This window comes from Emydura macquarii, unplaced genomic scaffold, assembly GCF_026122565.2.
Source record: "Emydura macquarii macquarii isolate MOO-44397 ecotype Brisbane River unplaced genomic scaffold, CSIRO-AGI_Emac_v2 contig_2680, whole genome shotgun sequence".
Classification (NCBI taxonomy): Eukaryota; Metazoa; Chordata; order Testudines; family Chelidae; genus Emydura; species Emydura macquarii.
Window position 1 is genome coordinate 2,808,333 of NW_027132817.1, and position 22,817 is coordinate 2,831,149.

The 22,817-nt window shown below is 40.0% G+C and overlaps 1 protein-coding gene across 4 annotated transcripts in view; it reads left to right on the forward strand.

Moving 5' to 3' along the window:
* Positions 1-22,817, forward strand: part of PRIM2 (DNA primase subunit 2) — a 294,044-nt gene that overhangs the window by 201,806 nt on the left and 69,421 nt on the right. For all 4 annotated transcript variants that reach the window (XM_067565537.1, XM_067565536.1, XM_067565538.1 and 1 more), the window contains exons 9-10: positions 5,799-5,871; positions 11,120-11,305. In XM_067565537.1, coding sequence (XP_067421638.1) covers positions 5,799-5,871; positions 11,120-11,305 — 259 coding nt within the window. The remainder of the gene's footprint in view (positions 1-5,798; positions 5,872-11,119; positions 11,306-22,817) is intronic.

Here is a 22,817-nt window from a genome sequence, read left to right on the forward strand (position 1 = left end):
CAAACGGGTTGCATACACAACCACTCATCTTCTTACTTGCTCTTTGTTCTTGTTTTAGTGCAAATTTTACCGAGCTTTAGGGTGTATTTATTTGCCTTCTTGGACCATTAGGACAGTATGATACTGGCATCTTTATTCCCTATCTTGTCGTTAGCACTATTTAGTCCTGGCATTTATTTACTTATCTGCTTGTGTACCACACATACTCATTCAAACAAGAAAACAGCAAAATGAAGAACACTTCGGCTAAGGAATACAAGCTATAACAAAAAAATTCAGGTTTAGCTCATACAAAAAGCAAAAGAGAACTACAAATACATCCATCAAACAACCCAAAATGTCAGCATTTAGTTTATTTGCTGTGCCCCGACTAACAAATAGGTCTATATACAAATATGTATGTTTCCAAATTCATCTGTATACGTCAGTACAAAATGCATCCAGTCTCCCTGGTGCCAGCATTAAATATTGGTAAATATTGTGAATTAAATGCTTGAATCTGTTACATTTTAAGAAAGTGTCTTGAACAACTTCCAGAAGATTTTAGGTAAATGACATTGACATTGCTCCCCACTGGCCTGTATTTGGACTTCTCGTCACGTTATGTGTATAGCGTCTTCCTCTTGTTCACTCTCCTTCCTGGACCTCTCCACATAGTTATTAAAGTGGAGTTTTACTTTGTGGGGGGAAAAAAGGCCACTGAGGATTTACTTGATTGTGTCTGAATGATTCTATATTAAATTGGCAGAGTGTACAATTTAAAAGATTTTTACTGCCGGCTCTACAAATGCACCTTGTGATCTGAAAAACAAGCTTTTTTCTTTGTGGTTATGCATCATCACTAATAGTAATAAAGATTTTTCAGGCCAAGTTCCATCTTCAGTGGTGTGTAATCCTCTGCAGCTGTAATAATTCTGTTGATGCAGGAGCCAGAATAAGAATCCATCTTATTTCTTTTTGTAAATGAGTCTTCTGTTGATTCTGCGAGGGTAATTGGAGAGAAAAAAAGCAAAAATATATTTTTTTCACTAGCAAATAGAGGGGACTCTGAATACATACAGATCTGATGAGTGAGATGCCATCATTATACATAGACATTTTCTGGTAATAACCACTTTTTAAACATTAATTTTCAATGTCTAAAATACTGCTCAGGCATGTTTGCCTTGAAAATATTCTTGCAGTGTAATAGTGTGTGGCGAAATAACAATACAAAAAATTTATAAACCTAACTAGTAACTACTGCACATTTATTCTTTCCTCCTTCAGTTCTGCCATCTTCTTAGATAAACAACTCCACTTCTCTAATGTAAATGAATCCTATGCCTGCAATCCTGGCAGCTTTTTGCCATCTTTGACTCACTCCTCCAACACTCCCCTCCTTGCTCCTCCACTTCTCTCTCTGCACAGGATTTCACCAGTTTCTTCCAATAGAAAATGACAAAATAAGATGTGACCTTCCCCTTCCCCTCCTCTAACTCTCCTCCCTGTCACAGACACAAAAGTTTCCTATCTGCGCTCCTTTTACCCCTCCACTTGCCCTGGTGGACCCTATCCATCCCCTCTCCTGATCTTCTTTGAGCCCACTGTCATCCCTCCCTTACTCTTCTCCTTAATCACTCACTCTCCTCTGGCTCTTTCCCCTCACAATGCAAATATGCGTTTAGTTTTTCCCATCTTAAAAAAACAAAACACAGTCTGCTACCCACTCTTAACCACACTTACTCAGAGACAAGGAGGTTGGAGGTGAGTGCACTGTCTACAATTGTTAATTGCAGTTCCTCTCCTCCAATTCCATGCTAGATTCTCTCAAATCCATCTTCTGCCCAAGCGCTTCATAGAAAATGCTCATGCTGAAGTTCCTAATGAGCTTTTCTTAGCTAAAGCTCAGAACCAATACTACATTCTCATCATCCTTGAAATGCCAGTTGCCTTTGACACAGTAGACCATGCTCCTCTTCTTGAAATCTTGTCCACCCTTGGCTTTCATGATGCTGTCCTCATCCTACCCCTCTAATCGCTCCTTCAGCGTGTCCTCTGTTGGATTCTTCTCATCCCTTCATCCCCCATATTCTGATGGGGTTCCATGGGACTCTGTCACTCATCCCCTACTCTTCTCTTTCTGTGTTTTATCTCTGGGTAAGCTTATCTGCAAACACTAAAGTCAGCTTCCATGATCTATGCGAACAACTCACAGATCTACCTTTTTACTCTAGACTTGTCCAAACTAAAATATCAGCCTGTTTCTCTGACATCTACTGGAAGTTTAGCTGCCAGTTCAAGATAAACATGGCTAAAACACAGCTTCTAATCCCCCAGAAACCTCTCTACTTACTTTCTCAATCACTGGACACTACCACCATCTTGCATGCTGCTCAGGCCCCTAACTTGATATCATCTTTGACTCAGAACTCTCCCTAGATGCTCACGTCCAGGCTATGTCTAAATCCTGCAAATTCTTTCTGCACTTCATCTCTAAAGTATAACCTTCCTTATCCATCCACACTGCTAAAATTCTTTTCCAGGCTCTCATTATCTTATGCCTTTATCACTGCAGCATCCTTTTCTCTGGTCTTGACAAGTGCTGTCTTGTTAGCACATATCCATTCAGAATGCTGATAAATAATATTTCTAGCCTGTCATTTTGACAATGTTACCTCTCTTTGTATCTCTCCATGGGTTCCTACTTCTCTATTGCTTTAAACATTAGCTACGTGTCTTCAATTTTAAGGCCCTTCTTGTCCTATCCCCATCTTATCTATTGTTTCTCATTCACTCTTCAGATGTCATCTCCCACCTCTGATCAGCCCATGAACCTCCATTACCTACTTCTTAAATTTTCAAACAAACATCTTCATGCTTTCTCCTATGCTGCCCCTCACACTTGGGAGGAGCTCCCCATAAACATCCATGAATCTTATTATCCTCCTTGCAACTTTTATATTATTGACGGGTTGATACTACCAATGGTATCTTAGACCATAGTAAACTGGGTTAATGGTGTGTGCTCCCTGAGAGTTACAGTATTAGAATTAGCGGAGCAAGAACTACCATTAGAAATATCTTTTGGTCTGGACACTCAGGAGCACACGAGGAATGATAGCAGGAGCCACAACAGCATTCACAAGTTATCAAGATTCCCTTTATTAAAAACTTTACTACACAGATAATCAATGCCACAGTTACAGATATATAAATGAAGATGGAGCAATACTATGAGGTGTCCTTCATCAGTGTTCTCATATTTTCATACCCAAGGTTACCATCAAGATGGGTGGATCTCTCCCAATAGGTGGCCATCCATGGAGGGTCTCCTGATGGATTCTTCCTCTCTGTTCATGGTGGGAAACCCCTTTCATGCTGTATTACACTCACATCCATAACCATTATGTATATGCATGAAGATTCCAACCTCTTTCCCATTATTGGTACTTCCACACCCCCTAAAATTTGGGGTACCCTGCTTTTCTTAGTACTCCTTATTTTCATTAGCATTTACGTCAACAAGTCCCCAGGTCAACATGTGTTTACTTCATAATTTTCCTCGGTGTTACAATCAGATGTCTTGCGGTCTAGATGAGTACATTGTGGCATATTTTCCCGAATATCACCCATGGGCACATTCTTTCCGGTAATCTTGTAACTTTACTGGTATAAGATTATTCCTGGCTCATCTTCTTATGTCAACCTTTCTTTAGGCTTAAGGCCTAATGTGGCTAAGCTAACATCTTACACACCTCGGCCCATAGGCCTTGCTTTATCGTCTTTGTTTATATGCCAAATACACACTCGTCACTCATAAATGTTTGTCAACCTTATACCCCTGTAATACTATCCTACTTACTCCTATACCTATACCTACAACTTAAATCTATTTATTACACATTGATTGCATATGAATTAATCACAACAATAGATAACACAATTAAATGATTACATAAGGTGATTAGCTACATCCTTCAAATGCATCCTTAAAACTTTCATTTTCTGTCATGCCTATGAAAAAACATGACGACACTGCTGGTGTGCTGAGACCACAGGCTACCATTCTGACCAATATTGTCTCATTGTTTCCTAGTAGTCTTCCATCTGTCTGTCTGTCTGTCTATCCATCTGTTGTCTTTTGTCTTATGTCTAGAGTGTAAGATCTTTAAGGTAGGGAGTGTCTTCTTGTTTTGTGATTTTTACAGCATGAAGGACAGTAGAGTCCTGGTCTATGACTAGAGCTTTTAAACACTTTACTCTTAAATACAAATAATTGATGATAATAGGAAAATATCGTTCAATCAATTTTTATCTGTCTGTTGTCTGGGAGTCCATAGGAGGTATTCCGAAGATGGCAGTAACCCCAAGAGATTTGACCAATTCTCTAGTGTCTGCCAAAAACAAGACTAAAGAAGTAAAGAAGGGTTTGTTTTTAATGTGAGTAAATGGAAATAAAGCCTTGTACCACAGTAAAGTCACCTCTCTATTGCATGCTTTATATAAAATAAAATACTGAAAGTATCAGAGAATAAACAGTAATATCCAACATTATCTCTTAGTCATATCCATTCTTTCTGGAGTTAGTCACTGAGTGCCCCATGTTACAGCACTAATTTTTGTCAGAAGTTGTCTCCCTGAATAAGCATTCCTCAAAATGTTTTAATCTTATGCAGTATTTGCAGCTTCACCGAGTTAAAATCGATGCTTCCAAATGAAGGTCTGTACACAACTGTACACAAATTCTACATTTTTTTTTGTATCCTCTGTCTCAGAGCTTGAAAATTCTGTTTTTAAAGGTCAAAAAAGAAAAATGTGTTTGATTACTCAATGCAGGTAGAATCCTCACATTAATTCAGTTCTTCTAAATACACAGTCATGGTTTTAATGCACAATGACTCCATGTATTGGTTTCTAGTGGGTATTATGTAATATCTCTCAGTACAAATGTTATCTTTCTCTGTTAAATTCTGTATACAATCATTGTTTCCATAGCCACCAAAAGATTCTTCTTTTTCAGAATCCAATGGGATGCCAAAAATCCTTACATTCCTAGTGAAGCTTGGATATTTAAAAATATTTTTCTAGTTCTGTGATATAACATAATGTTTTTAAGTGTTTGGGGTTTTTTAGAATTTGGCAGCGTCCACAGAAATGCAACTTGGGCCAGTGAGCTGCATGTTGAGCCTGTAGCTCTGTTATGTGTCAGCTACCCCTCTTGTCAACTGTATTGGGGATCCTACCACATGACTAGGGAAGGAATTTGAATTTCATCATCATTGCTCTTCTCTTCTGCCCTGCATATCTGTCTCCTAGACTAAACTGATAACCCCACACACCCTCCCCAAAGGAGCATGCACTTGAGACTGGAAGCACTGCTCCAAATGCTTATGTTTAGTTTACTACCACTTTGGTACTCGTGATATTCTCTTCAATCTTTTTATTTAGTTTTTAAAGACTTTTATTTTCTTTTTTAAAAAATGTGTTCATTAGGATGTCTCAGCACTTTCAAACTCAGCACCAGTATCTAAAGATTGAAGACTCTTCCCCTCTCCCCCCAAATAAAGGAACAACAAAAAAATCTTTAATCTTGATTTTAGTGTTATTTTTAAATTGGTTTACAAAACAACATATAGATAATTATCAGAATGATTTTTTTCTTGCATCTGCGGTTTGCATGTAAACTTCTCAGCTCCTAATTTAATTTGTTACAAAAGTAGCAAGGTCATCTATTCCTGTATTTATGAAATTCCTTTTTTTAGCTAATTAAACTGTCAGTTTAAGTAATGAACTACTTATTTCCTTTTCTCTTTCAGTCATTCCTATGTTGGCCCAGATTACAGCATACAAAAAAATACTGGGAAAATTTCATTAGAACACATTGATGCCGTAAGTACTTTGTGCTCATCATTTGGTGGCTATACGCTCATTGTTGCCTTTCACATGTCTTTTTAAAAACAATTAACACTTCATCCCACTATCTCTTAGGGTATGATTGGCCTTCCTTAAAAATGTCTTTGCTCTCCCTATCAGAGAATCATAGATCATAGAATCATGGAATATTAGAGTTGGAAGGTCATCTAGTCCAACCCCCTGCTCAAAGCAGGACTAACCTCAGCTATATCATCCCAGCCAGGGCTTTGTCAAGCTGCAGCTTAAAAACCTCTAAAGATGGAGATTACCTCCCCAGGTAACCCATTCCAATGCTTCACCACCCTCCTAGTGAAAAACCTTTTCCTAATGTCCAACCTAGACCTCCCTCCCTGCAACTTGAGACCATTGCTCCTTGTTCTGTCATCTACCACCACCGAGAACAGCCTAGCCCCATCCTCCCTAGAACCCCCTTTCAGGTAGTTAAAGGCCGCTATCAAATCCCCCTCACTCTTCTCTTTTGCAGACTAAACAAGCCCAGTTCCCTCAGCCTCTCCTCATAAGTCCTGTGCTCCAGCCCCCTAATCATTTTTGTTGCCCTCCGCTGGACTCTCTCCAACTTGTCCACATCCTTTTTGTAGTGGGGGGCCCAAAACTGGACACAATACTCTAAATGCGGCCTCACCAATGCCGAATAGAGGGGAATAACCACTTCCCGCGACCTGCTGGCAATGCCCCTCCTAATGCAGCCCAATATGCCATTAGCCTTCTTGACAACCAGGGCACACTGCTGACTCATATCCAGCTTTTTATCCACCGTTACCCCCAGGTCCCTTTCTGCAGAACTGCTGTCTAGCTTGTCGGTCCCCAGTCTGTAGCTGTGCATGGGATTCTTCCTTCCTAAGTGGAGGACTCTGCAATTATCTTTGTTGAACCTCATTAGATTTCTTTTGGCCCAATCCTCCAGTTTGTTTAGGTCCCTCTGTATCCTATCCCTACCTTGCAGGGTATCTATCACTCCCCCCAGCTTAGTGTCGTCCGCAAACTTTACCCAATCTTCCAGATCATTAATGAAGATGTTGAACAAAACTGGCCCCAGGACTGACCCCTGGGGCACTCCGCTTGTGACCGGCTGCCAGCTAGACATGGAGCCATTGATCACTACTAGTTGAGCCCTATGTTCTAGCCAGTTCTCTATCCATTTTATAGTCCATTCATCCAACCCATACTTCTTTAACTTGCTGATAAGAATACTGTGAGAGACAGTATCAAAAGCTTTGCTAAAGTCAAGGTATATCACGTCCACCGCCTTCCCTACATCCACAGAGCCAGTCACCTCATCATAGAAAGCAATCAGGTTGGTCAGGCATGACTTTCCCTTGGTGAATCCGTGTTGACTGTTCCTGATCACCTTCCTCTCTTCCAAGTGCCTTAAAATGGATTCCTTAAGGACCTGCTCCATGATTTTTCCAGGGATTGAGGTGAGGCTGACCGGTCTGTAGTTCCCTGGATCCTCTTTCCTCCCTTTTTTGAAGATGGGCACTATATTTGCTTTTTTCCAGTCGTCAGGGACCTCCCCCTGTTGCCACGAGCTTTCAAAGATAATAGCCAATGGCTCTGAAATCACCTCAGCCAACTCCCTCAGCACCCTCGGGTGCATTGCATCCGGCCCCATGGACTTGTGAATGTCCAATCCTTCTAAATAGTCTTGAACCTGTTCCTTCAGCACTGCGGGATGTTCGCCTCCTTCCCATTCTGTGCCACTCAGTACGGCAGTCTGGGAGCTGATCTTGTCTGTGAAGACAGAGGCAAAAAAGGCATTGAGTACCTCAGCTTTCTCCACATCCTCCGTCACTAGGTCGCCTCCCTCATTCTCTAAGGGGCCCACACTTTTCCGAACCTTCCTCTTGTTGGGCACATGCCTGTAGAAACCCTTCTTGTTCCCCTTCACTTCCCTTGCTAGCTGCAACTCCAATTGCACTTTGGCCTTCCTGATTTCATTCCTGCACGTTCGAGCAGTGTTTATGTACTCCTCCCTAGTCATCTGACCAAGCTTCCACTTCTTGTAAGCTTCTTTTTTGCGTTTAAGTTCGCCAAGGACATCTTTGTTAAGCCAAGCTGGACGCCTACCATATTTGCTATTCTTTCTGCACATCGGGATGGTTTGCTCTTGTGCCCTCAATAAGGTCTCTTTAAAATACAGCCATAAAAAGCTATGACTAAACTCTGTCTGCTTTGTCTCTTCAGTAGTGGTTCTCAACTGTGTTTTGAGGACCAGTTCAACAAAATTGTGTCACATAAAAGCTAAAATGCAACAAAGATAATTTAAAATGCAACATGTGAGAAATTACAGTGGGACTATTTATGAGTTGCTGTTAAATTTTTAATTTGACTTCCAGTTGTTTTCCTTATTCATTTTATAGTCAGTTTCTGTTTTGTCTGCATAATTGGTCTGTTTCCCTATTTTGGGGGGAGAGGTCTTTCAAATAACAAAGAAAATTATTTTTTTAAAATATGTATATAGTAAAGTTGATTGTAAAACCACAATAATTGGAAGAGGGAATCAGCAACAAATGGGGGCAAGTGGCAGGAAATTTTGAAGTAGGTAAATGCTACATCAGAAGAATGAATCTTAGGTAGAGAGATTCAGTGTGTCATACGCCTTAGAATTAAATACAACTCCAAAACCAAGATTATTGACATCCCCCTTTTTCATCCAACACCTGAGTAGGAAGACTGCATTATATTATCTGCTTCAAAGTAGGGTAAATGATCTTCCACAGAACAAGAAGGCTTAGGCCTCTACTCCATTCTCTTCCCAATGCGCTAAGATTTTAAAGACAAAGGAAAGCTCAATCAAAGATCCTTGAACAGATTGTTCTAGAAGCCATGGTTCAGGATGGAAACCCTAAATTCCACCATAGCAGCAATTACAAACACTTATCCACACATTGTTCTGTGAATCTCCTAGAGAAGATATGATTCACATACAAAAAATGATGTTAGAGATGTGCTGCTTTTGCTTTTTGGACTACCTGCCTCTCTAAGGATGTTTACCAAAGTACTAGTTAACGTTGTCTTTTCCCCTGGCAGAAAAGGGTTCATGCATACCCATTCCAAAAAACCTGATCATTGGAGCGCTGCTTCTGGCAAAGGCCCACAAAACAGCCATCATTCATCCCAGATTCTGTTCTGGAATAACATGGATTGGTCAATCCCACTAAGAGCCAAGTGATGTCATGCAGTTGATATTATTTCTGGGAGTTGTTAAGAAATCAGCCTTCACAGAAATTTTGTTTCTATCTGAGAGCAGGATTCAGAAGCTGGTGGCCAAAAGGCACAATGTCATCCATTCTTCAATGAATCTATCATGGCTTTGATGTCTTGAATCAGAATCTGCCTGTCTCTTCACCAACATACTGTTGTCAGTGAGATTCCACATGTCTTCTCCAGAAGTTTCTTATTTTCTTGAATCCATAGAACCTATTATTTCTGTTCTCCTTTGTCCCATTGCCAAGTGGTACTCAAAAGGCCAACTATATTGGAATCACAGAGCTTGGTGGAGAAAATCTATGCCATCTTGAAGAGCAAGAAACCACATTTAGGAAACAGTTTCACCTAGGCTAATGAAAGAGCAGAACCTCAACACAGTGTCAGTTGACTCAGAGCAATTAAGTCTTAAGAGCTATAAATCCAGCCCTGATCAGCCAAAATGTACCACTGATGTTGTAAAACACTTCAGCAATGGCTTCATTCTGCAAAGAAGGCAACACTATATCCTCATTCTTGCTGTAAGCATATAATTTTCTTTGTTACTGGGTGAAAGGGAAGAAAAATAAATCTGTGTTCTCAAGCACTGCAAACAAAGAGGAAATAAACATCATAGCAGTTGGTTAAGAAAGCAAAGAATAATCCACGAGGATGGAGTCTACAGCCCAAGATTTTTGAGTGGAGAGTTGGGTCCTGAGTTGCACACCTGTCAATGGAACATTTTGCATCCAGAACCTTGCAGAGAAACCAAACTCTTATTCCAGAGTAATAATCTGTAGCTACAACAGTGGACTTTGTCACATGGCCAAAAATATTGTCTCTGTCTTCTTCTGTTCACAATGTATTCCTGGATGGACAAATGGATGCACACACCACAAGAAAAACAAGTGGTCTCACATTTTCTAAGGAGGTCCTGATTCTTGTAGCTAATTCAGGCGGCAACCTCTCACTTATGCATTCTCTACATCAATGATCTGCTCCTAAAGACAAAACTCTGCATCCAACTGCAGAAAAAATTAAACAAATTACATGATACTTGATAGGTATCAATTGATATAAAATAATTAAATGTGTTTATAATATACTTACTTTTTAGATTTAAGAAAGTATTCTACAAATGGGATATCTAAGCATTAACACAATCTTTATTCCCAAGATAAACCTTGTTACAAGAAACTATTTTGTTTTCCACCCTTTTTGCAAAACATCTCTTTATATATGGATACTGCACTGTGTGAAATATATATATATATAAAGAGATATATATATAAAGAGATGTTTTGCAAAAAGGGTGGAAAACAAAATAGTTTCTTGTAACAAGGTTTATCTTGGGTTTTTTTCCCCTTCTTCTGCAGCAAGGGGTGCAAGTCGCTTGCTGAGAATATGTGGATATATTTCATGTAATCAATTCTCTACCATTGAAGGGCCCTCAAGCATTGGATGTTCTCTGTCTGTGGCACATAAAAGTTTTGTTTCCTTTTGGCTTGTAATACTTTGGTCTGATTTCAGTTGTTGGGATTAGTGTGCTGGTGCTGAGTGATGTTGGTGGCTTGTGTTAACAGGCAGTCAGACTAGATGAACTGGTGCTCTCTTCTGGCCTTAGGTTCTGTGACTCTGATGCTTAAACTGTCATACACACCTTCATTTTCGTTGGGGTACAGCCCTCCAAGGAGCTACAAGCAGAGATAAGACCCAATGTAATGATTCTTCAAGTTTTTTCGCTAGAAGAAAGAAAATGATCAATTATACTTTTGTTACTTAGTAGCTTTCCATCTGTGTTACTCTATTTTATGTTTTTGTCTTTTAAAGAGTTAGTAGATTTAAAGGTTCAAGGACATATTTGAATTATCTGCAATCCCAATAGTCACTGCACATGCATTTTATTCCCCCCAGCCCATCAGCTTTTCCAAGTGGGGTTAATTGGTAATCCCAATGAATATATAGTCTGTCAGTTAACTGATCAGTCTCTTACATACATATTTTCTTATTTTTGCAGCTTTCTGTTAAATCATTTCCTCTTTGCATGAGACAGTTGCACAAAGCCCTGCGTGATAACCACCATCTCCGTCATGGAGGCCGTATGCAATATGGATTGTTCTTAAAGGGCATTGGCTTAACACTGGAACAAGCTTTGCAATTCTGGAAGTCTGAATTCATCAAAGGAAAAGTGGATGCAGACAAGGTAAGTTTAAAAAAAAAAATCAGAAATTTTAACAGAATTTTGTTATCTTTGTTTATCTGAACCATTGCAATGAAGCATGGGAAAAGAGAGTCAATTCCAAGAAAAGCCACATTCTAAACAAAATAGAACTTCATAGCTTAGAGCTAGCAAGTTGTATTGCACCACTAAGCAGCTGGGAAGCCAGTGCAGTTCATAGCCTGTTGGTATGGTTTAATCATGGTAACTCGCTCCACTAAGCAAGCAAGTTTCCATATTTTGTACTAGCTGAAACGATGGAGTAGTCATTATTGTTATTTGTATTACCATAATGCCTAAGAGCCCTAATCATAGACCAAGACCCAATTGTTCTAGATGTTGTACAAAAAGATGGCCACTACCCCAAAGAGTTTACAATCTAAGTATAAGACAAGAGGCAACAAATGGATGCCGACAGCTGGGCGGAGTAAAGGAAACAATGAGACAATTTTGGTCATCATGAAAGGCAGATACCAGGGGTCTAACTGTTCTTAAGTGTTTTCTAGATATCATAGGAAAGAGAGTTTTAAGTAGGATAACGTGTTAGTTTTGTGGATGTTTACAGAAAGCTCCTCCCCTGGGTGAGGGGCAGCACAGGAGAAAGCAAGAAAGAGTGCTGAAAACTTAATAAATGGGTGACAGAGGCTGGAATCATGGGCCTATCATTGGTGGGAGTTGAGATTCTGATAGTGAATAAGAAATAAGTAGGATGTCCCAGTTTTTTTAATCTCTCTTTATACAGAAGCTGTTCCAGTCCCCTAATCTTTTTTGAGATGAGGTGACTAGAACTGCATGCAGTATTCCATGTGTGGGCATACCATGGATTTATATAGTGACATTATGGTATTTTCTGTCTTATTATCTCTCTCTTTCTTAATGCTTCTTACCATTCTGTTAGCTTTTTGACTTGCACATTGAGTGGATATTTTCAGAGAACTATCCACCATTACTCCAAGATCTCTTTCTTGAGTGTCAAGTTGGAACCAATAGGTGCTGAATAAGGTTCGGTTTATAGGATATGGGAGGTCAGAGAAACAGTGACAAGGCTTGTTTTTTCTTAATCAATAAATTTTTATTCTAAACAAATGACAGTAAAGATTGAGGGAAACTCCATGCACGAAAGGACAAAATGTGCCACCCAAGACTTCTGCATTGTTGATCTCACAGGATCAACGCATGGCTGTCACTTTTGTGATACTAGGGTGTCCAGCTATGGAGTTTCCCAAGAGGGTTTACAATACGAACAACAAATAACAGTTAGTTTATACTTACAAAGCTTAAGCAATACTACCTCATGTTGGCCAATACTTATACGACCATTTGCCTTAGACTCTGCAGACGGGAGAGAGTCACTTCGGATGATCAATCCGTAGCGAAGCAGACTAGTGAGAATGCGTCAGCCCGCTGAACTAACACGCTTTAACGCTGGGTGTTAGGTAACCCTTCTTCCTCTCTGGCTACTGTTGCTTGGCATCCAGGTTTTATAGTTTTCCACATGCAACAGTTTGCTATGCCTTGGTGACCATTGGCTATCATTTGCCACATAACCTTTTAAGGTTATCACTTGGCTTCCAGCCAACCAGAGGCCTACACATCGCCGGGCACTCGCTGACCATGCACCGGTAAGGCGACATGGCTTATACTTTTGCCACTTCCCTATAGGACAGGGGTGGGGAACCTTTTTTCTGCCAAGGGCCATTTGGATATTTATAACATCATTCGTGGGCCATACAAAATTATCAACTTAAAAATTAGCCTGATGGTGGTACGCGGAAGACGGCTGAGTGTCCGCTGCCGAATTCCCCCCCGCCGCCGCCGCCATGAAACCGCGCCGCCGCCGAATTCCCCCCCACCGCCGAAAAGGGCCAAATGGCGGCAGGGTTTTGGCGGCGGGCACTGCCCCCCCCACGGAACCACGCCGCCACCGCAAAACCGCACCGCCGCCAAATTCCCCCCTGCGGTTGCCTTGCCAGGTCCAGACCAAATGATTTCGCGGGCCGTATCGTTCCCCACCCCTGCTATAGGATGATATGGCCTAAACCTATGCCATTCCCATATAAGGTGACATATACGTGTAGTTCATGTTGCTGAGTCAACCCTCCTCAGGCCACTTCCTTGTCCCGCAGGGGGTAGGGATGTGGTGCTGCAGACGCCATTATGTGATCCCATTTTCACATTGAGCAGTGGTAAATAAGTTAGACCCCATCATTTTATATGTATTGTTGGGATTATAGTTTTTCGATGTGCATTACTTTGCATTTATCAACATTGAATTTCATTTGCCATTTTGTTGCCCAGTCACCAGTTCAGTGAGATCCCTAAAAACAGACTTCAGCAAGAAATTGCAGAGCTGGAACTCATATGCAAACTTGAGACAACCAGAGTGGGTCTGAATAGGGACTTGGAATGGTTATCTCACTATAAGAAGTAATTGCCACTGTTCACACATTCTCACCTTCTGATCAACGGTTGTGAATAGGCCTCATCTACTATAACTGAATTGACTTTGTTAGCACTTGCCCTCCCCATTGTTGTTTCTTACCCTTAGATGTATATATATACCTCCTATCTGTGATTTCCACTTCATTCATCTGTTCTAGTTCACAAAAGCTTATGCCTGCAGAAATTTGTTAGTCTTTAAGGTGCTACAGGAGTCTTGTTGTTTTTGCTGAGATCCCTTTGTAACTCTTCACAGTGTGCTTTGGACTTAACTATCTTGAGTAGTTTTGTATCATTTGCAAATTTTGCCACCTCATTGTTGACCCCTTTTTCCAGATAATTTATGAATATGTTGAACAGTACTGGTCCCTGGGGGACACCACTATTTATCTCTCTTGATTCTGAAAACTGACCATTTCTTCCTACCCTTTGTTTCCTAACTTTTAATCAGTTAGTGTTCCATGAGAGGAACTTTCTTGTTATCCTATGAGTGCCTACTTTGCTTAACAACCTTTGGCGTGGGACTTTGTCAAAGGCTTTCTGAAAGACCAAGTACACTCACCTTTGTCCACATGTTCGTTGACCCCCTCAAAGAATTCTAATAGATTGGTGAAGCATGATTTACCTTTACAAAAGCCGTGTTGTTTTCCCTAAAAAATATGTTAATCTTTGTGTCTAATTATTCTGTTCTTTACTAAAGTTTCAACCAATTTGCCTGCTACTGAAGTTAAGCTTACCAGCTTGTAATTGCCATGATTGCCTCTGGAGCTTTTCTTTTAAAAATTGGTGTCACATTAGCTATACTTCAGTCACCTGGTACAGAAGCTAATTTAAATGATAGACTACATACCAGAGTTAGTAGTTCTGCACAAGTCCATGGGGCCGGATGCAATGCACCCGAGGGTGCTGAGGGAGTTGGCTGAGGTGATTTCAGAGCCATTGGCTATTATCTTTGAAAGCTCGTGGCAACAGGGGGAAGTCCCTGAGGACTGGAAAAAAGCAAATATAGTGCCCATCTTCAAGAAAAGGAGGAAAGAGGATCCAAGGAACTACAGACCGGTCAGCCTCACTTCAATCCCTGGAAAAATCATGGAGCAGGTCCTTAAGGAATCCATTTTAAGGCACTTGGAAGAGAGGAAGGTGATCAGGAACAGTCAACACGGCTTCACCAAGGGAAAGTCATGCCTGACCAACCTGATTGCTTTCTATGATGAGGTGACTGGCTCTGTGGATGTAGGGAAAGTGGTGGATGTGATATACCTTGACTTTAGCAAAGCTTTTGATACTGTCTCTCACAGTATTCTTATCAGCAAGTTAAGGAAGTATGGGTTGGATGAATGGACTATAAAATGGATAGAGAACTGGCTAGAGCATAGGGCTCAACGAGAAGTGATCAATGGCTCCATGTCTAGCTGGCAACCGGTCACAAGCGGAGTGCCCCAGGGATCGGTCCTGGGGCCGGTTTTGTTCAACATCTTCATTTATGATTTGGAGGATGGGGTAGATTGCACCCTCAGCAAGTTTGCGGATGACACTAAGCTGGGGGGAGTGGTAGATACCCTGGAAGGTAGGGATAGGATACAGAGTGACCTAAACAAACTGGAGGATTGGGCCAAAAGAAATCTAATGAGGTTCAACAAAGAAAAGTGCAGAGTCCTGCACTTAGGTCGGAAGAATCCCATGCACAGCTATAGACTGGGGACCGATGAGCTAGGCAGCAGCTCTGCAGAAAAGGACCTGGGGGTAACAGTGGATAAAAAGCTGGATATGAGTCAGCAGTGTGCCCTGGCTGTCAAGAAGGCTAATAGCATATTGGGCTGCATTAGGAGGGGCATTGTCAGCAGGCCATGGGAAGTGATTATTCCCCTCTATTCAGCATTGGTGAGGCCACATTTAGAATATTGTGTCCAGTTTTGGGCCCCCCACTACAAAAAGGATGTGGACAAGTTGAAGAGAGTCCAGCGGAGGGCAACAAAAATGATTAGGGGGCTGGAGCACAGGACTTATGAAGAGAGGCTGAGGAACTGGGCTTGTTTAGTCTGCAGAAGAGAAGAATGAGGGGGGATTTGATAGCGACCTTTAACTACCTGAAAGGGGGTTCCCGGGAGGATGGATGAGGCTGTTCTCAGTGGTGGCAGATGACAGAACAAGGAGCAATGGTCTCAAGTTGCAGGGCGGGAGGTCTAGGTTGGACATTAGGAAAAAGTTTTTCACTAGGAGGGTGGTGAAGCACTGGAATGGGTTACCTAGAGAGGTGGTGGAATCTCCATCTTTAGAGGTTTTTAAGCTGAGGCTTGACAAAGCCCTGGCTGGGATGATATAGCTGAAGTTAGTCCTGCTTTGCGCAGGGGGTTGGACTAGATGACCTCCTGAGGTCCCTTCCAACTCTAATATTCTATGATTCTATGATAATTTCATCTTTTAGTTGCTTCAGAACTCTTGGGTGAATACCATCTTATCCTGGTGCTTATTACTGTTTTAATTTATCAATTTGTTCGTAAGCCTCCTCTATTGACACTTCTGATAAGAGAGATACAAAGAGCAAAGTGACGTGTCAAAGCAGTGGTATAGGAAAATGATCTTTTCATCAGCATTCTGAATGGATATGAATGGAGCAAGATTGCATTTGTCCAGGCTGGAGAAAAGGATATTGCAGTAAATGAAATGTGAGATGGTGAAACTCTGGAAGAGTTTAGCTGTGTGGATGAATAAGAAAGGTCATGTCTTAGAGATGTTATGCAAAAAGAATTTGCAAGTTTTAGATATAGTCTGGCTGTTAGGATCTCTTCTAGGGTGAGGTCTGACTTGAAGATGGTACCCAAGTTACAGGCCTACATGACAAGCAGGATGATGGTGGTGTGCTCTGTGATCCTTTTTAAGGGCTCATCTAGTATTGAAAATTTACGACATAAAACTATTCCTGAATAATTATTTTAGTATAAAGCCTGTGTGGATACTTTATTCTGGAATAAGTGTGGTGGTTGTTTCTGATTTAGTTAATCCCCTTTGGAAGTGGCTTAAGCTATACTGAAAAAAGGCACTCTTATTCTAGAATAAAAGCATCCACACATTGGCTTATACTGAAATAACTATTCTGGAATAGTTATGTTGGTAAATTTCCAAGCATAGTAAAGCTCTGAGTGATCCTTGACAGAACTTATTGTTAATAGTCCACCTGGAAATTGCAGTGGCATGGATGATTGTAACAATTTCTGTATCATCAAGGAAATTCCGCAACATGTTAACTAACCAGAAATGAAAATACAGTGTGGATCATCAATGCAGTCTCTGAATCCAAAAGTTATTGGGGCTCCAAATACTCAAAATTGTGAAACAAATAAAGCAAACAGTCACAACCCTTGCCAGTTCATGTCACTTCCATCTTGCCAGTATCATATATCTTTTCTGTACTTAGTCTTAGCTAGGTCGTTCTCCTTTAGTATATCTTAGCCAAGAATTAGGAAAAGAAGGAAATTTCATTGTCCAGACATGATGAAAAGGAAACAAAGCTAAGTTTTATATGCCTATTGCTATTATGACATCTCATAATATTTTGTGATTATCTCCAGCAGGCTCATATATAAATAATACAGGAGTGGTGACAAAAATGTGGAACCCTCTGGGACCCATTTGAGTCAGTTGATAGAGGTCTTGGTATGTATTTATGAACTTTTCTTTCAGCAAAAAAGGGTTAAACAAGGAATGTTATCTTCACACTGCTTCCAGGCCTGAAATCATATTGATGATTTCAGAAAGCCAGAAAAATCCTTATATATTTAATATGTGCAGTCCATCTGCATTGATTGTGCTCTAACACAAGGCTACAAGGGCTGAGCAGGACTTTCCCTGTGATTGCTCCTGCCAGCTGCAAGGGGCCAACGTGTATCAGACATGAGAGAAGGGAGACTACTTCTACCTCTCCTGCAATCTAAATACTCTGACTGAAGATACCTAGGCATTGTAGAAGAGAAAGAGGAAGTTGCCTTATTCAGATTCACAGTGGTAAGGAATGAGCAGTGGGGGAGAAAGACTACAGGGGCAGGAGCTCTGAGAAAATAGGGTTAGGAACAGGAGCAGGAGCCAGGTTGGGGAGGGCCAGGGAGGAGTTGGGCAGGAGGGGGGAGGTAGAAGCGGGACAGTGAGAAGCTGCAGGAGCGGGGGCAGAAGAGTGTGTAACCACAAGAACATACTCCCTTTGGAAACTGGAATAAAACCCAAGTTTCCTGAGTCTCAGGCCTAGTCTACACTGCTGGTGGCATTCATGGGAGATGTGCAAGCTACCTACTAAAACTTGCACACCTTCCATCGACTTACTAACGTTCCGTTACTGTGGCATCTCCACTGCGCTGCGTTGATAGGAAACGTCCTTTGGTCGAAGCAGTGTTACTCTTTTCAGGGAGGTGAATTTACTCCGTTGGCTGGACAGCACTTCCGGAATCGATTGTGCAGGTCTCTGCTGCCCACTCAGTTAATCCTGTTGCATCAATCCGTGGAGCCTGACGCAGCCCTGGCAGTGTAGACATACCCACAGTATTTCTTTTCTTTCTAGCAAATAACTGAGTTACCCACTGGTAAAGTGTCCTTCGTCCATCCCCCTGTAGTGGCAGGTCCACATCGAAGATTTCTATTGCTAGCAGTTATTCTGTTAGCTCAGATAATAGAGGACTGTTCTGTGGATCTAAAGATCAAACTCTGCTGATGACCCATGCAGGGAATATGGGTCATTATGAAATTTTTGTTTTTTCAACTTCAATTTTAAAAAAATTTAGGAAATTACATCCCAAAACACCTAAGTTAAAAGAACACTAAGGTTGCCAAGTCAACTGCTCAAAAGTTAGAAAATGCCAGAATTAAGATTGCTTGTGCAACCTTAACTCGGTCCCTTTGTGGACATGTATTGTGATGCATGCATTTAATTAAATGATCACCTACTATTTTTTCCCCCACAGGATCCCTGCCTTATTCAGTGTGCAGGATGGTCAGAGCTCAGGGACTAAATTAATGAGTTAATGAGGTCGTCTGGAAGACTCCAGTCTCATTTATTGCAGAAGTTGGAAGGCATGTGGTGAAAGAGGTGGGGGAACTACAAGAAGAGAAAGGACAGTTTTGTAGATAATGTTGAATGCAGTCTGTAGAAATTGATTCTATCCCTGCCTGTGCTATAGAGTTCCTGTATGATGTTGGGCAAGTCATATAAACCAAAATTTTCACAGATGAGTCCACTGTTTTCACAAGTGTCCTCACTTTCCATATACCCAACCTGAGACACAAAGGTGTCTGATTTGCACTCACAACTGCAGATGAAGTCTATGGTAGTTGTGCTCTTCACCTATAAAGTTCTATATAATGCTAAGTGCCCTGAAAAATCAGGCCATCAGCATCTCTAATTGGGCACCCACTTTTAACATTTTTGGCTTAATCTCTGTACCTCAGTTCCCCATGTGTAAAATGGGGATAATAGTACTATCCCTTCTTACGGAGTTGTGAAAATAAATTAATTCATGTTTGTAAAGCATTAAAATTCTATGATGGCAGCACTATCGTGAAGTCCATGTGGAAATTAATAATTTTGTATTCAGAGCAAGTTTGAATGGTGTGTGGTAAATAATGCATTGGGCCATACGTTAAATGATGGGGATGAAATGAAATATTGAATAACTACACATTCAGTGAGCATTGTATGTCCTGTGCACTGAATGAGGCAAGAATCCTGTGGAAAAAATAGCATATGATCATATAATTAAAGACTGTATCATAATGCATACTCACCAAGAAGCCAAATTAAGGTTGCACAGGAAACTTTAATTATAGCATTTCTTATCTTTTGAGTGGTTGACTTTGCAATCTTAATAATGTTCTTTTAATATAGTGTTTATATAAAAACCTTATTCCAAATAAAAATGCTCACTCCCATAGATTCTTCTACATCTTGTTCTTGTTTGGTTTGAGTCTTGATGGATAACTTTGTCAGTTCCTTGTTTTTAAAAGAAAAGTTAGAATGAAATATCTCCTTTTTATAAAACAGTTCAGGAAGTAAGAAATCAAAGGGAACTATGGATGCTGACCATGTAATGAAATAAGAGCAAAATATATACAACGATTTTAAAAGGAGGATTTTTGTTTTTAGTTAGACAACATACTTTCTAGTGGAAATACTTGTTACTATGCTTCATTGTTTTCAGATGTAGCTATATGATTACTCTTTGAATGACAGCAGCAGAAACTTGAAGGAAGATGAGATATCAAAGAACAAAGAAAGGATCGAAAACTAAATCCATTTCTTTGGGGCATTATTTATACTTTTTAATATATATTAAATATTTTAAATATATATTATTTATATTTATATATTTATTCCTATAGCAAACAGTCTGGAATCAAGATTTTGATACAGATAGATCATTTTAATATACAACCCAGCACAGTTGCTTTAATTCTATTGTCCAAGATTCCTCTTTCCCTTTGCCACATATGTTCTAATTTGAAAATATATTCTTTCTTCTCATGCTGTTCAGTGTGCTATAGTATGAAAAAAACTGAATCTCTCTCTTTTTTTTTTTTTTTTTTAAAGTAAAGATCATTACTAGTACATGGAACATTTACAAAGTAAATTGTACAGAAGAGGTTTTATGACGTCTCCAACTGTGCACATGATTGAGGAAGACCAAATCCTTTTATATTGTAGAAAACTGTGGCAATTTTTATAGCCTCGTGTTAAAAGCAGTGTATTTAATCTACATTTTAACAATGTCCAAAGAATCCTTAAAGAATAGGGTTCTCCAAGAAGTTTTTTGGGGTACTCTTATGCTTATATATACAGTTGATTATTTTGAAATATGTGCATCTGCTTTTTATTTTCCTTCATTCGCTTGAGTCTAGTGGATGCTTTTTTTATTATTAGCTTAATTATAGTTGAAAGACGTGATTCCAAAGAAACAAATATGATAGTTTAAATAGAAAATTCCTAAGCTTATTACAAAAAAATCTGCCGTAAATATTCAGGTGCCAAGAGAACTTTGGGATTCAAGGAACATAAAATAATCTATTATATCAGGTCATTTTTTGATAAGAAACCTATTTCTTTAGCATTCTGATATGAATAAATATAAAAAATTCAACCACTCTAGAAAATAATAATGTAGAAAATGTGGAGTCAGTAAATTCAGCAGATGATTCACCCTCAGAACTTTCAGACAGACATTCCCTAGTAATTTTATAAGGAAAATTAATTTTTCTGCACCAACATAACCACATAATAAATACAATTAACAAAGCAAAGTGTTGCAAGTTTACAAAACTAAAGTGATGCAATCTTTAATGAATAACTCAGATTTAAGCATCAGAAGTTTCCCACTATGGACTTTAGTAGAAATTTTCTACTTTGAACCTTTGATGGGTCTAGTAACTGCAATGTGGAGTTTTTGTAAGAGGGTGGTTTTGGCACAAGTTATATGAAGGAAGCAAGAACTGGTCTGTAGGAAGGCAATTTTGAGCAGCAGCAGTTGATAGCAGAGGAGGTGATGATGAAATTTGTTACTGAAATCCTTCTACAGAGCCAGTGCATGGCAGAGAGGGATGAGAAGCATGGGATCCTGGATGTGGAGGTGACTGTCTTAAAATGGAAAAGACTGCTCTGGTGAAGGGTAAAGACAGTAAAACTTGCAATGGGGGATGTTTGTAACAGTCTCTTCCCCTTTAAGAACCAGAGGTTTGGGATCAGCCAACTTTGCTTGGAGGCAAAGACCTTTTAGATGCAGGTGTTTGGCCCTGGTAGAAGGTATTATCATACCCAGTTGGGAAGGGCTCAGCTGATTCCTCTATAAGGCTAGAAGAGCTGCAGTAAAGAGGTTGGCTCCTGTGGGATTCGCTGGAATAGTGGGCAGAAAAGCAAAGGGGCTTCCTGGGATATCTAAATGAGGGAAGCACACCTTTGTGTTCAGTTTAATTGTTAAAAAACATTCTTTATAATTGTGATTCTTCCTTCTGGTTATCTAAAATATTTGGATTACCCAATACATTTCCTGAGAAATTAATTTCAGCAGATCTTTATTCTGCAGTATGATATACCAAACTTTTTCCTGTAGTCTGATCTACCACTTTAGAATTATTTTTGTGGGAGTAGGGGGTGAAAGGAGTAATCTTTTATGAGATCTTTAGGTCTGTTGGCTTGTTTTGCCAACCCTGGAATGATTAAACATCAGGCCCATAATCTGTTCATGCCCTTTCTTTAGGGCACAGCTTATTCTTCAAACAAGAAATTTACAGGGTAACACCAAAATGAAACTATTTCCCTGACCAAAGCCAAACTTTGTTTTTTGACATAGAGTTCTCTCTACTGCTGAATTGCTTGTACTCTAAAGTCCAGATCCTGCAAACTGTGTGCACGCAAACTCTAGCACTACCTCATGCCTGGAATCCTGCTGAACGTAACAGCAATCCATGTGGGTGCAGAAGTCCACCTGTATGGAGGCAATTGCAGGATTGAGGCCTAATTCAGTTTTCCCCCACTCCGTCAACATATTTCTATTAGTTCCACTCTATTTCTACTTGCAAATTTATAACAGTACACCTTGGGTTTTCTGTCAAAAGTCTCAAAACTAAATTCCATTGCCTTTGTAGCAAGGGAGCTAATTTCCCAGAGATAGCAAAAGTGCAGCAATTGAATTAGAAGTAGTAACTGCCTTATTACTCAGTCATATTGCAATGTGTGCCATGATTGCCAAGAGAGACTGTGTAGGTGACTTTGAAGGAAGAGAGTTTTCTTACTTTTTTCAAAGGTCTGTAAGAAGTCACAGTAGACTCAGATGTCACATGTATCAATAGATGATCTATATCCCCCACTCCTTTTCATTAAGCCTAAAACCGCAAAATGGGAATTTAGTGCCACCTCTTTACCTAAAGTGTTATATTAATTTGTTTTGTTAATTTAAAAAACAACTATAATTCCAAAGAGAGTCTGACTAAAAATACAATGACAGTTGGGATAGGGAGAGACAATAACAGAAAATCTGGAAATGGCTGAAGTGCTAAGTGCCTATTTTTTTTGTTTTCACCCAAA